This window comes from Oncorhynchus tshawytscha, linkage group LG09 (genome assembly GCF_018296145.1).
Source record: "Oncorhynchus tshawytscha isolate Ot180627B linkage group LG09, Otsh_v2.0, whole genome shotgun sequence".
NCBI classification, from domain to species: Eukaryota; Metazoa; Chordata; class Actinopteri; order Salmoniformes; family Salmonidae; genus Oncorhynchus; species Oncorhynchus tshawytscha.
The window spans coordinates 82,902,689-82,915,292 of NC_056437.1; the positions used below are offsets into that span (position 1 = coordinate 82,902,689).

Consider the following 12,604-nt stretch of genomic DNA (forward strand, 5'->3'; position numbering starts at 1 on the left):
CCGATGACGTGTTTCTACGCATGAGCTTAGCTAACCAACTTCGCCATGACATCGCCTACAGGTGTGACCGGGAATTTCAGTGTTAGCCTATCTTCATACTGTACTATCTTTGGTGTTCGTCATAATAAGAACGTGACATCTTTGACCGGGTTCTGAAGCATCCGGTATGTATCATATGACCAGAGAGGAAGCTTAGAGGCAAATCTGTCTCCCTCCAGTAGGTGGCGTTTTTTTTTGCCCACCAATGAGTGTCGAATTTGGCCAACCTAAAAATGAATGGCTTAGTGGATCCATAAGGTTTATTTGACCGAATAGAAGTTTCGTAATGCTTAAGTTGTTACGAGTGTACTGATATAAGTAACATGACATCGCGGCAACTTTGAAAAATCACTTTATATAGGCGTTGTCTCGAAATAGCAATGTATATTCATAGCATGGCGAATCTAGTTTATGCCGCATTCAAACAACTGGGAACTCGGAAAATACGAGGTCAAATCATGACGTCAGTGATCTTCAGGTCGGAGCTCAAGAAAGCGGCCCGAGTTCAAATTCAGAGTTGGATGACCGTTTCCCAGTCGTAATTCGTTTTTAAAAATAAATTGCAAGTTATTTTGGACGCACGGAAGTCAGAGATTTACGAGTTCCCAGCTGTTTTGAAGGCGGCAGTTGCATATCTCTCCATTTAATACAGGCTTTTGACGTCAACTACAGTCATCGAATATTAAAAATATGATTACAATAATCACATGTATCTACCAATGCAAAGAAAATAGGCCGCTAAGACAGCCCACAGTGCCGCTTTATGGACATCGACTCAATCGTTAGGGCGGAGAGACCTGTATCTTCGTAGGTATATTTAGAATCTTTGATATGACTCACGGTGACGTTCCGAATTTTGTCGTCTCGTGACCTAGTAAATACTAGATAAAGTCATAAACCCCTAAAATTGTTATTTTAAAAATGTTACTTGAACCTTAACCACAATGCTAACCATGTAACTTTAAATTAAGACCAAAAACACATTTTTGTTTTCCTACATTTTTACGATATATTCATTACGACAATTCTGTTGCAAAATATTTCTTTAACGGAAGCAAACGGAACGAAACGGGGGAGGGACCTACCTTGATTTGTCCAATAGAAACTCTCGTTTTGCAACTGTTTGGCTAATGATTACACCCCTGTTGTGCACACAGTCATTGAATGTGCATGAGATAGAAGAATGCACATATAAAGTTTATTGGCGGAGGATGTTTATTTTCTGCCCGAGTTATGTATTATTGCCATTCGTTGTCTTGTTGGCTTGAAATGTAGCTTTCTGGTTTAATTACCCTGAAAAAGATTAACTGAACGCAGGTGCGTGTTGTTTACATCTTACTTTGACTTTGCAAGTGCTTGAAAACAATGTCTAGAGATGGTAAACGTAACTAGATAACCAGTTCAACGTTCATACTAAATCTAGTTACAGTGCACATTATGGTACTAGCTACAGTAACGTTAGACAGGAGAATGTGTCTAGACAGTGCTAGCTACTTACTGGTGTAGCTCAGTTAGGGCATGTTGTTTAGCTAGCTATCGTTAGGTAACTAACGTTAGCTAGCGTAGTTAACGTTATCTATTGAGTGCAATACATTTATGCCACATAGCAGCAGATATAAGGGCCTTAGCCAACTACTCAAGACTGCATCACTAGTGTGATGGCATGGAATAGTTATCAGTGCTAGCTAGCTAGCTATCTGCTTTCTCACAAGGTGTTCTGCATTTTTCCTGACGGCTGTCAGGAAGCTACAGTCAACTAGATTTGTATAAAAGCGGTATCTATGAAAGTGAAACATTATGTGATTGGTAGGACACAGTTTTGTGAATAATTTGATTTAGGATTTGCCATTACTGTATCTCCCAGGTTGTGATCTCCAGTATTGGTGCCCATCATGGCAGGAGGCATCACAGAGACCGGGGAGCTCTACTCCCCGTATGTGAGTATCACTATTAGACCCTGCAGTGTTATGCTCATTCTCCTAACTGTTTCATGTCAGGTATTTGGTGTGCATTACTTTTTATTTTACAACATTTTTGTAAAATGTCACTCCAAAAAAATGTCACTCCATATACGAACTTATACATACGAACAACAACTTCCAGACACACGCTAAAAACGACTACATCTCATCTGCCCAGACCCGCATGCTCACACCCCCATCCTTAGTGCCTGTGTTATTGTTTGCCATAGTGCCTGTATTATTGTTTGCCACTTGGCCTGAAATTGTATCAATTTGTTTTTCTCTGTTGCCCATACCTTTTCAACATTGACATAAATAATTAGATTTAAAAAAAAACATGTTAATGATTGGTGTATTGATTTGATTTCCAAGTCTTCAGAGAAAGTTTTTTGAAGCTGAATGATGAGAAGAGAATTGTCCAGCCCATTGGGTGTCTCACTACATCCCCCTATGTCATGTCTTGAAATATGCAGACAGAAGGATTAAAATAAAGTTTACATTGTAATACTTATGACAATCAACTTTCTAGCTCTGCCCACAACTTCCAGACTTTATATAATTCCCAGAAAGCATGGATTATTGAGTCATTATTAGTTTTACACTTAAGACATGACTCTGCCATTGTGCTGTAGAATTTGTGAATTTAGTATTGTGTGTATATAATACACTGCTCAAAAAAATAAAGGGAACACTTAAACAACACAATGTAACTCCAAGTCAATCACACTTCTCTGAAATCAAACTGTCCACTTAGGAACCAACACTGATTGACAAATTTCACATGCTGTTGTGCAAATGGAATAGACAACAGGTGGAAATTATAGGCAATTAGCAAGACACCCCCAATAAAGGAGTGGTTCTGAAGGTGATAACCACAGACCACTTCTCGGTTCCTATGCTTCCTGGCTGATGTTTTGGTCACTTTTGAATGCTGGCGGTGCTTTCACTCTAGTAGTAGCATGAGACAGAGTCTACAACCCATACAAGTGGCTAAGGTAGTGCAGCCCATCCAGGATGGCACATCAATGTGAGCTGTGGCAAGAAGGTTTGCTGTGTGTCAGCGTAGTGTCCAGAGCATGGAGGCGCTACCAGGAGACAGGCCAGTACATCAGGAGACGTGGAGGAGGCCGTAGGAGGGCAACAACCCAGCAGCAGGACCGCTACCTCTGCCTTTGTGCAAGGAGGAGCAGGAGGAGCACTGCCAGAGCCCTGCAAAATGACCTCCAGCAGGCCACAAAGGTGCATGTGTCTGCTCAAACGGTCAGAAACAGACTCCATGAGGGTGGTGTGAGGGCCCGACGTCCACTGGTGGGGGTTGTGCTTACAGCCCAACACCGTGCAGGACGTTTGGCATTTGCCAGAGAACACCAAGATTGGCAAATTCGCCACTGGCGCCCTGTGCTCTTCACAGATGAAAGCAGGTTCACACTGAGCACATGTGACAGAGTCTGGAGATGCCGTGGAGAACGTTCTGCTGCCTGAAACATCCTCCAGCATGACCGGTTTGGCGGTGGGTCATTCATGGTGTGGGGTGGCATTTCTTTGGGGGGCAGCCCTCCATGTGCTCGCCAGAGGTAGCCTGACTGCCATTAGGTACCGAGATGAGATCCTCAGACCCCTTGTGAGACCATATGCTGGTGCGGTTGGCCCTGGGTTCCTCCTAATGCAAGACAATGCTAGACCTCATGTGGCTGGAGTGTGTCAGCAGTTCCTGCAAGAGGAAGGCGTTGATGCTGTGGACTGGCCCGCCCGTTCCCCAGACCAGATCTGGGACATCATGTCTCGCTCCATCCACCAACGCCACGTTGCACCACAGACTGTCCAGGAGTTGGCGGATGCTTTAGTCCAGTTCTGGGAGGAGATCCCTCAGGAGACCATCCGCCACCTCATCAGGAGCATGCCCAGGCGTTGTAGGGAGGTCATACAGGCACGTGGAGGCCACACACACTACTGAGCCTCATTTGGACTTGTTTTAAGGACATTACATCAAAGTTGGATCAGCCTGTAGTGTTGTTTTCCACTTTCATTTTGAGTGTGACTCCAAATCCAGACCTCCATGGGTTGATAAATTTGATTTCCATTGATAATTTTTGTGTGATTTTGTTGTCAGCACATTCAACTATGTAAAGAAAAAGTATTTAATAAGAATATTTAATTCATTCAGATCTAGGATGTGTTATTTTAGTGTTCCCTTTATTTTTTTGAGCAGTGTATATTCTATATATTAGTTTAGACAGGATTAACTGTAAATGTTAGTTAATTGTAATGTCGTTAGTTATACTCCAACTTTCCCTCCATCTTGTTCCAACATCAGTTATTTTTTACATCTTTGTTCCAATTGTTTTTTTCCCGAAGAGATTGTCAGTTGGATGTGGTCTATGCCAGGTTTTTATATCTTCCCTATCATATGAACATCATTTTCTTATTCAAATAAGATTCCCTCAAGGTTGCTCTGATGTCAAATATTTCAAATCAAAATTTTGTGATGTCTAACTTTTAAGTGTGCTGTAAATTCTGAAGAGAGGTTGACAAATGTATAATGGATAGCAAATGCTGAAAAATGATCTAGGCTAAATTAGTTCAACTTACCTGCATGAATTCAAAGTCCACACAATATGTGACAAAATTATTTAAAATAGTGATGTGCACCTACTCTCGAATAGATTACATTTTGATCCCTAAAATGTTAATGAATTCTGCCGCTTGTACAATCGGACCCATAGCACTTTCAGATTACGCCTTTGTCCGCCTGCGCTTTGACCTCTATAAAAACATCCTGAGATCAAAAAGCTGGAAATTCAACACCTCCATGTTATCAAATGAAGCATTCCATACATTGGTCACTACATGGATAGACAACTACACACAAGACAAAGACTCTCCTGTTTCTCCGGCCAAATGTGAGACGCTGCCGAAGCCACCCTAAGAGGTCATCTGATTGTATATGGTTCCTCAGAGAAAAAAGCAGTGGAAGTACACAGGTTAGAGCTTGAGACTGAACTGGAAGTACATAAACAATCTCCAGACAGCGCCTCCTGGATTCAACTTAAAGCAGCTAAAGCAAAACCTAACTTGGACTATACTCTGAGAGATATTGCATACTAGAGGTCGACCGATTAATTGGCATGGCCGATTAATCAGAATGACCGATTAATTAGGGCCGATTTCAAGTTTTCGTAATAATCAGAAATCGGTATTTTTGGACACCGATTTTTCAGATAAAAAAAATAAATAATAATAGATTTATTTTTTACACCTTTTATTTAATCTTTATTTAACTAGGCAAGTCAGTTAAGAACACATTCTTATTTTCAATGACGTCCTAGGAACGGTGGGTTAACTGCCTCATTCAGGGGCAGAATGACAGAGTTTCACATTGTCAGCTCGGGGGATCCAATCTTACAACCGTACAGTTAACTAGTCTAACGCTATAACCACCTGCCTCTTGTTGCACTCCACAAGGAGACTGCCTGTTATGCGAATGCAGTAAGCCAAGGTAAGTTGCTAGCTAACATTAAACTTATCTCATAAAAAACAATCAATCAATCATAATCACTAGTTAACTACACATGGTTGACATTACTAGTTTATCCAGCGTGTCCTGTGTTGCATATAATCTGACTAAGTATACAAGTATCTGACTGAGCGGTGGTAGGCAGCAGCAGGCTCGTAAGCATTCATTCAAACAGCACTTTTGTGCGTTTTGCCAGCAGTTCTTCGTTGTGCGTCAAGCATTGCGCTGTTTATGACTTCAAGCCTATCAACTCCCGAGATGAGGCTGGTATAACCGATGTGAAATGGCTAGCTAGTTAGCGGGGTGTGCGCTAAAAGCGTTTCAAATGTCACTCGCTCTGAGACTTGGGAGTGGTTGTTCCCCTTGCTCTGCGTGGGTAATGCTGCTTCGAGGGTGGCTGTTGTCATTGTGTTCCTGGTTCGAGCCCAGGGAGGAGCGAGGAGAGGGATGGCAGCTATACTGTTACACTGGCAATACTAAAGTGCCTATAAGAACATCCAATAGTCAAAGGTTAATGAAATACAAATGGTATAGAGGGAAATAGTCCTATAATTCCTATAATAACTACAACCTAAAACTTCTTACCTGGGAATATTGAAGACTCATGTTAAAAGGAACCACCAGCTTTCATATGTTCTCATGTTCTGAGCAAGGAACTTAAACTTTAGCTTTCTTACATGGCACATATTGCACTTTTACTTTCTTCTCCAACACTTTGTTTTTGCATCATTTAAACCAAATTGAACATGTTTCAATATTTATTTGAGGCTAAATTGATTTTATTGATGTATTATATTAAGTTAGAATAAGTGTTCATTCAGTATTGTTGTAATTGTCATTATTACAAATGAATTTAAAAAAATCATCAGCCAATTAATTGGTATCAGCTTTTTTTATTATAGGTCCTCCAATAATCGGTATCGGCGTTGAAAAATCATAATCGGTCGGCCTCTATTGCATACCAATTAAAAAAGATCATACAATCATGGCCATCCAAACAGAAGATGACGGAGGTCACATATGATCCAAATAAGATACATTTAACTTTTCATAATTTTTACTGCAAATTTATATGCTTCTGAAAGAGCACATACAGATGCAGATCTCCATTCCTTCCTAGAGGGAATCTCGCTACCAAAACTATCAGAGACCAACCAAGAAGATCTCAACTCCCCTTTCACTCCCGAGGAGGTCTTAGCAGCAATTATCTCCATGCCACCTAACAAATCCCCAGGCCCAAACAGATTTCCCAGAGTTCCACAAAGTTTTTTGGCCACTACAAAATAATTACCATACTGCTCGACGAGACTAAACACTCTTCTTCCCAAAATAATAAAAGTGTACCAAAATGGACTTATTAGAGACAGGTACTCTTCTGATAACATTCGCCATTTTTTAAATATTATAGATCAAGTAAACGCACGGAAGATCCTTGTTCTGCTGGATTCACTGGATGCTGAGAAAGCATCCAGTGGGTGCTCGAGTGGCACAGTGGTCTAAGGCACTGCATCTAAGTGCTAGAAGCACCACTACAGACCCTGGTTAGATTCCAGGCTGTATCACAACCGGCCGTGATTGGGAGTCCCATAAGGCTGTGCACAATTGGTCCAGCATTGTCTGGGTTAGGGTTTGGCCGGGATAGGCCGCCATTGTAAATTAGAATTTGTTCTTAACTGACTTGCCTATTGAAAGAAAATGTAAAATAAAAATAAAAAACGTTTTACAGGATGGAGTGAAGCTTTCTGTTCTCAGTCTTAGAAAAGTTCAATATCGGCCCAAACTTTATCAAATGGATTAAGTCCCTATATTCTCATCCAAATGCCATGGTGTCTACTAATGGTCTAAACTCTGAGAGATTCTCTTTGGGATATGGCACAAGACAAGGATGCTCACTGTGTCCCCTCTCTCTAAGCGGATGATGTCTTACGCTACATATCCAACCCTGAGAAATTCCTCCCTTCCATTTCAGACAATTTCTCAGTACGGCAAGTTTTCAGGATATAAGATCAATTTGAATAAATCCAATTTTTGCCCTCTCAATCTTACCAGCTCTATGAAGACACTCAGCCCGTTACAATGGAAGACACGGGCTTTCAATACCTTGGAATCTTTGTAACACCAGATCTGAATTGCCTTTTCAACTACCACTCCTGGATCGAATCAAGAATGACCTCCGAACCTTGATCTCCCTCCCAATTAGCTTAGTTAGAAGAATCCATGTTATCCATATCAACATACTCCCTAGATTGAACTCTTTATTTCAGATGCTTCCATGCTATCTCCTAGTTTCATTTTCTGAAACAACCAACCAACGCATCACTATTGTTCAAAAGTTTGAAAGACAATCACTTTTTTGTCCATTAAAATAACATGAAATTGATCAGAAATACCGTGTAGACATTGTTAATGTTGTAAATGACTACTGTAGCTGGAAATTGCAGATTTTTAGTGGAATATCTACATAGGCGTACAGAGGCCTATTTATCAGCAACCATCACTCCTGTGTTCCAATGGCACGTTGTTAGCTAATCCAAGTTTATCATTTCAAAAGGCTAGTTAATCATTAGAAAACCATTTTACAATTATGTTAGCACAGCTGAAAACCGTTGTCCTGATTTAAAAAAGAAATAAAACTGGTCTTCTTTTGACTAGTTGAGTATCTGGAGCATCAGCATTTGTGGGTTTGATTCAATCTCAAAATGGCTCTAACCAGAATATAAAGAGGAGGGTGAGGCCCCGGTGCACAACTGAGCAAGCGGACAAGTACATTAGTGTGTCTAGTTTGAAAAACAGACGCCTCAACTGGCAGCTTCATTAAATGGTACCAACAAAACACCAGTCTCAACGTCAACAGTGAAGAGGCAACTCCGGGATGCTGGCCTTCTAGGCAGAAAAAAACAGATGCAGAGTAGATGTGCAGGAGTCTTATGGCTTCGGGGTAGAAGCTGTTTAGAAGCCTCTTGGACCTAGACTTGGCACTCCGGTACCACTTGCTGTGCGGTAGCAGAGAAAACAGTCTATGACTGGGGTGGCTGGAGTCTTTGACAATTTTTAGGGCCTTCCTCTGACACCACCTGGTATAGAGGTCCTAGATAGCAGGAAGCTTGGCCCCAGTGATGTACTGGGCCGTGAGCACTACCATCTGTAGTGCCTTGCAGTCGGAGGCCGAGCAGTTGCCATACCAGGCAGTGATGCAACCAGTCAGGATCCTCTCAATGGTGCAGCTGTAAAACTTTTTGAGGATCTGAGGACTCGTGCCAAATCTTTTCAGTCTCCTGAGGGTAGTGGTTTTGTCATGCCCTCTTCACGACTGTCTTGGTGTGCTTGGACCATGTTAGTTTGTTGGTGATGTGGATGCAAGGAACTTGAAGCTGTCAACCTGCTCCAATACAGCCCCGTTGATGAGAAGGTTGGTGTGCTCGGTCCTCCTTTTCCTGTAGTCCACAATCATCTCCTTTGTCTTGATTGAGGGAAGGTTGTTGTGTGCTCAGGTCTCTGACCTCCTTTTGTCTCATCTTTGCTGTCAGTCAATTAAGTCGTGCCTGGCTGTAGTCATTCTCACATAAGTGTTCCTTTTGTCCAGGTCCAGTTGAAAGGGCAGTGTGATGAGCTTTGAGGGCACTATGGTGTTGAACGCTGAGCTGTAGTCAATGAATGCATCATCTGTGCAATAGAGATTGCATCATCTGTCGGGGAGGTATGCAAATTGGAATGGGTCTAGGGTTTCTGGGATAATGGTGTTGATGTGAGCCATGACCAGCCTTTCAAAGCACTTCATGGCTGCAGACCTGAGGTGCTACGGGTTGGTAGTCATTTAGGCAGGTTACCTTGGTGTTCTTGGGCACAGGGACTATGGTAGTCTGCTTGAAACATGTTGGTATTACAGACTCAGACAGGGAGAGGTTGAAAATGTCAGTGAAGACACTTGCCAGCTGGTCAGCGCATGCTCGGAGTACACATCCTGGTAATCCGTATGGCCCTGCGGCCTTGTGAATGTTGACCTGTTTAAAGGTCTTTCTCGCATCGGCTGTGAAGAGCGTGATCACACAGTCATCCGGAACAGCTGATGCTCTCATGCACATTTCAGTGTTCCTTGCCTCGAAGTGAGCATAGAAGTAATTTAGCTCGTCTGGTAGGTTCATGTCACTGGGCAGCTCGGCTGTGCTTCCCATTTTAGTCTGTAATAGTTTGCAAGCCCTGCCACATCTGATAAGCGTCGGAGCCGGTGTAGTACGATTTGATCTTAGTCCTGTATTGATGCTTTGCCTGTTTGATGGTTCGTCGGGGGGCATAGTGGGATTTCTTATAAGCTTCCAGGTTAGAGTCCCGCTCCTTGAAAGCAGAAGCTCTACCCGTAGCTCAGTGCGGATGTTGCCTGTAATCCATGGCTTCTGATTGGGGTATGTACGTACAGTCACTGTGGGGACGATGTCATCGATGCACTTATTGATAAAGCCAGTGACTGATGTGGTGTACTCCTCAATCTCATCGGAAGAATCCCAGAACATATTCCAGTCTGTGCTAGCAAAACAGTCCTGTAGTTTAGCATGTACTTCATCTGACCACTTTTTTATAGACTGAGTCACTGGTGCTTCCTGCTTTTATTTTTGCTTGTAAGCAGGAATCAGGAGGATAGAATTATGGTCAGATTTGCCAAATGAAGGGCAAGGGAGAGCTTTGTACGTGTATCTGTGTGTGGATTAAAGGTGGTCTAGAGTTTTTCTTCTCTCTGGTTTCACATTTAACATGCTGGTAGAAATGAGGTAAAGCTGATTTAAGTTTATCTGCATTAATTTCCCCGGCTACTAGGAATGCCACCTCTGGGTGAGCATTTTCCTGTTTGCTTATTGCGGTATACAGCTCATTGAGTGCTGTCTTAGTGCCAGCATCGGTCTGTGGTGGTATGTAGACAGCTGCAAAAAAATATAGATAGTGTGGTCTACAGCTTATCATGAGATACTCTACCTCAGGCAATCAAAACCTAGAGACTTCCTTAGATATCCTGCACCAGCTTTTGTTTACAAATATACATAGACCGCCACCCCTTGTCTTACCAGAGGCTTCTGTTCTATCCTGCCGATACAGTGTATAACCCACCAGCTGAATGTTATTCATGTCGTCGTTCGTCCATGACTAGGTGAAACATAAGATATTCGTTTTTAATGTCCCGTTAGTAGGATATACGTGCTTTTAGTTCATCCAATTAATTATCCAGCAATTGTATGATGGCCAATAGGAGGCAGATTAGCCACTATTCGGCAGATCCTCACAAGGCACCCCGATCTCCTTCCGTGATACCTTTTCCGTCTCTTTCTCCTGCAAATGACGGGGATGAGGGCCTGTTCGGGTGTCTGTAGTAAATCCCTCTCGTCCGGCTCATTAAAGAAAAATTTGTCATCCAATTCAAGGTGAGTAATCACTGTTCTGATGTCCAGAAGCTCTTTTTTGATCATACGAGACAGTAGCAGCAACATGATGTACAATTGTACTACTGGTCTGCCCAAATCAGCAACATGTTAACATGATCACAAACCGACAAGACTCAATGTGGATTCAGATAGAGGCCCGATCCTGTGGTTAATTTCCGCTAAGCTCAATTATATTCATTAATGACTTTAGTGATGTGGGGAACATACCCAAAACCTTTGATTTACAGTACCTTGGCATTTCCTCTCAGATATGCTCTCACTTGCCTATAGTAAACAACCCAGACTCGCCAAAAGCCCAGAGTGATGCCAGCTTTCATCTTTGGCATACTCTCAGGATCAGGACCTATTCAGACCTGTTTCATCAGAACGCAACTACACTGAAATCCTTTCAAGAGCTCTGCAGGGAATTCGATGTGCACATTTTTTGTTGTTGATATCTTCAAATTAGACACGTCATTTCCTCATTCACTTCCAAGGGGAGGTTTAGAGCTCTTCTCAATTAAGTTGAGACCCTTCTTGCTACAGCACAATCCATCAAAGGCAAAATCTCCAATATCTATAAATTCCTATACGAGAGCGTGGGTTCCTCCTTACTCTTAAAACAATCTGGGAAAAGGACCTTTGTCTGATTATCAGTGATGAGTTGTGAGCGGAGGTTTGCGACAGGATATGCTGCTCCTCTACTAATACAAAAATGAAAGTATATAATTACACATTTTTGTTCAAATTGTATTACACCCCAGTGAGACTCCATAGAATGAATACAGACAGTTTTCCTTATTGTAAAATATGTACCTCTGAAAGTAGAACTTATATGCATGTATTTTGGAGTTGTAGAGAGATCTGGTCATCTATACATGTACAGTTTGATATGACCTCGTGTCTCTATCTTCTTAATGTTCAGCAGGACTTTGTTCTTGATCCAGACAGAGAGAATTTGTTTAAGACTCACATACTTTGCTATAAAATGTGTTCTCCTGCTGGGGGATTCTAATTCCTCCACCTGCATTTTAAAATGTGGCCTGACCAGATTGTTGACTTTCTTCCTCTTGAAAAGCTCACTTACGACCTCCGCAATTGATATTCCAGGTATGATAAACTCTGGTCTCCACTACTCAACTACATTTCAAACTGGACAGAGTGAATGGGGTGATTTAAGGAAATGTGTGTAAATACAGGAAGTGTAAGTTGCTCTAAAGCTAATTCTTTACTTGTTGTCTCCGCGAAAGGTGGAAATGTCTAACACGATTACTGATGGTGCTGCTGCAAATTTGTTTGTTATTTTATTTTATTCTATCATTTGTCTGCCACATCTGTGAATATGGAATGTGTTTTGTTTGTTGATTTGAAAAACAAGAACTTAAAACATCTTTAAATTATACAATTGTGATGTAGAGCAGAAATGTTGCGGGGAGCACGTGCGGTGGTTACTCATCTAGTCAGGACACTGAAAAGAGGAAGAAGGAATGCTTAGGCACTGAAAAAGGCTACCACTGATGAACTTTGATGACCCAAACCATAAATTCTGTTTAGAAAGCATTATTGTGAGGCCTGTCTAGGTATGGCACAAGTTTCTGCAGGGACTAATATCAGCATGGCTGTGTCTGCTTCAGCTGTTTTAAGGCTAGTTGTCTTGTGGTTAAAGTGCCCTTTCTAGATGA

General features: G+C 41.9%; 1 protein-coding gene across 2 annotated transcripts in view; it reads left to right on the forward strand.

Annotated features, from left to right (window-relative positions):
- The first annotated feature begins 1,162 nt into the window (after positions 1-1,162).
- The window catches only part of LOC112258884 (transmembrane protein 104-like), a 79,194-nt gene continuing 67,752 nt past the window's right edge, over positions 1,163-12,604 (forward strand). Inside the window, exons 1-2 of one of the 2 annotated variants that reach the window (XM_024433526.2) lie at positions 1,163-1,356; positions 1,904-1,976. In XM_024433526.2, coding sequence (XP_024289294.2) covers positions 1,932-1,976 — 45 coding nt within the window. In that variant the 5' untranslated portion in view covers positions 1,163-1,356; positions 1,904-1,931. Of the gene's footprint in view, positions 1,357-1,903; positions 1,977-12,604 lie in introns of those variants that run through there. The other variant, XM_024433527.2, reaches the window with a different exon arrangement.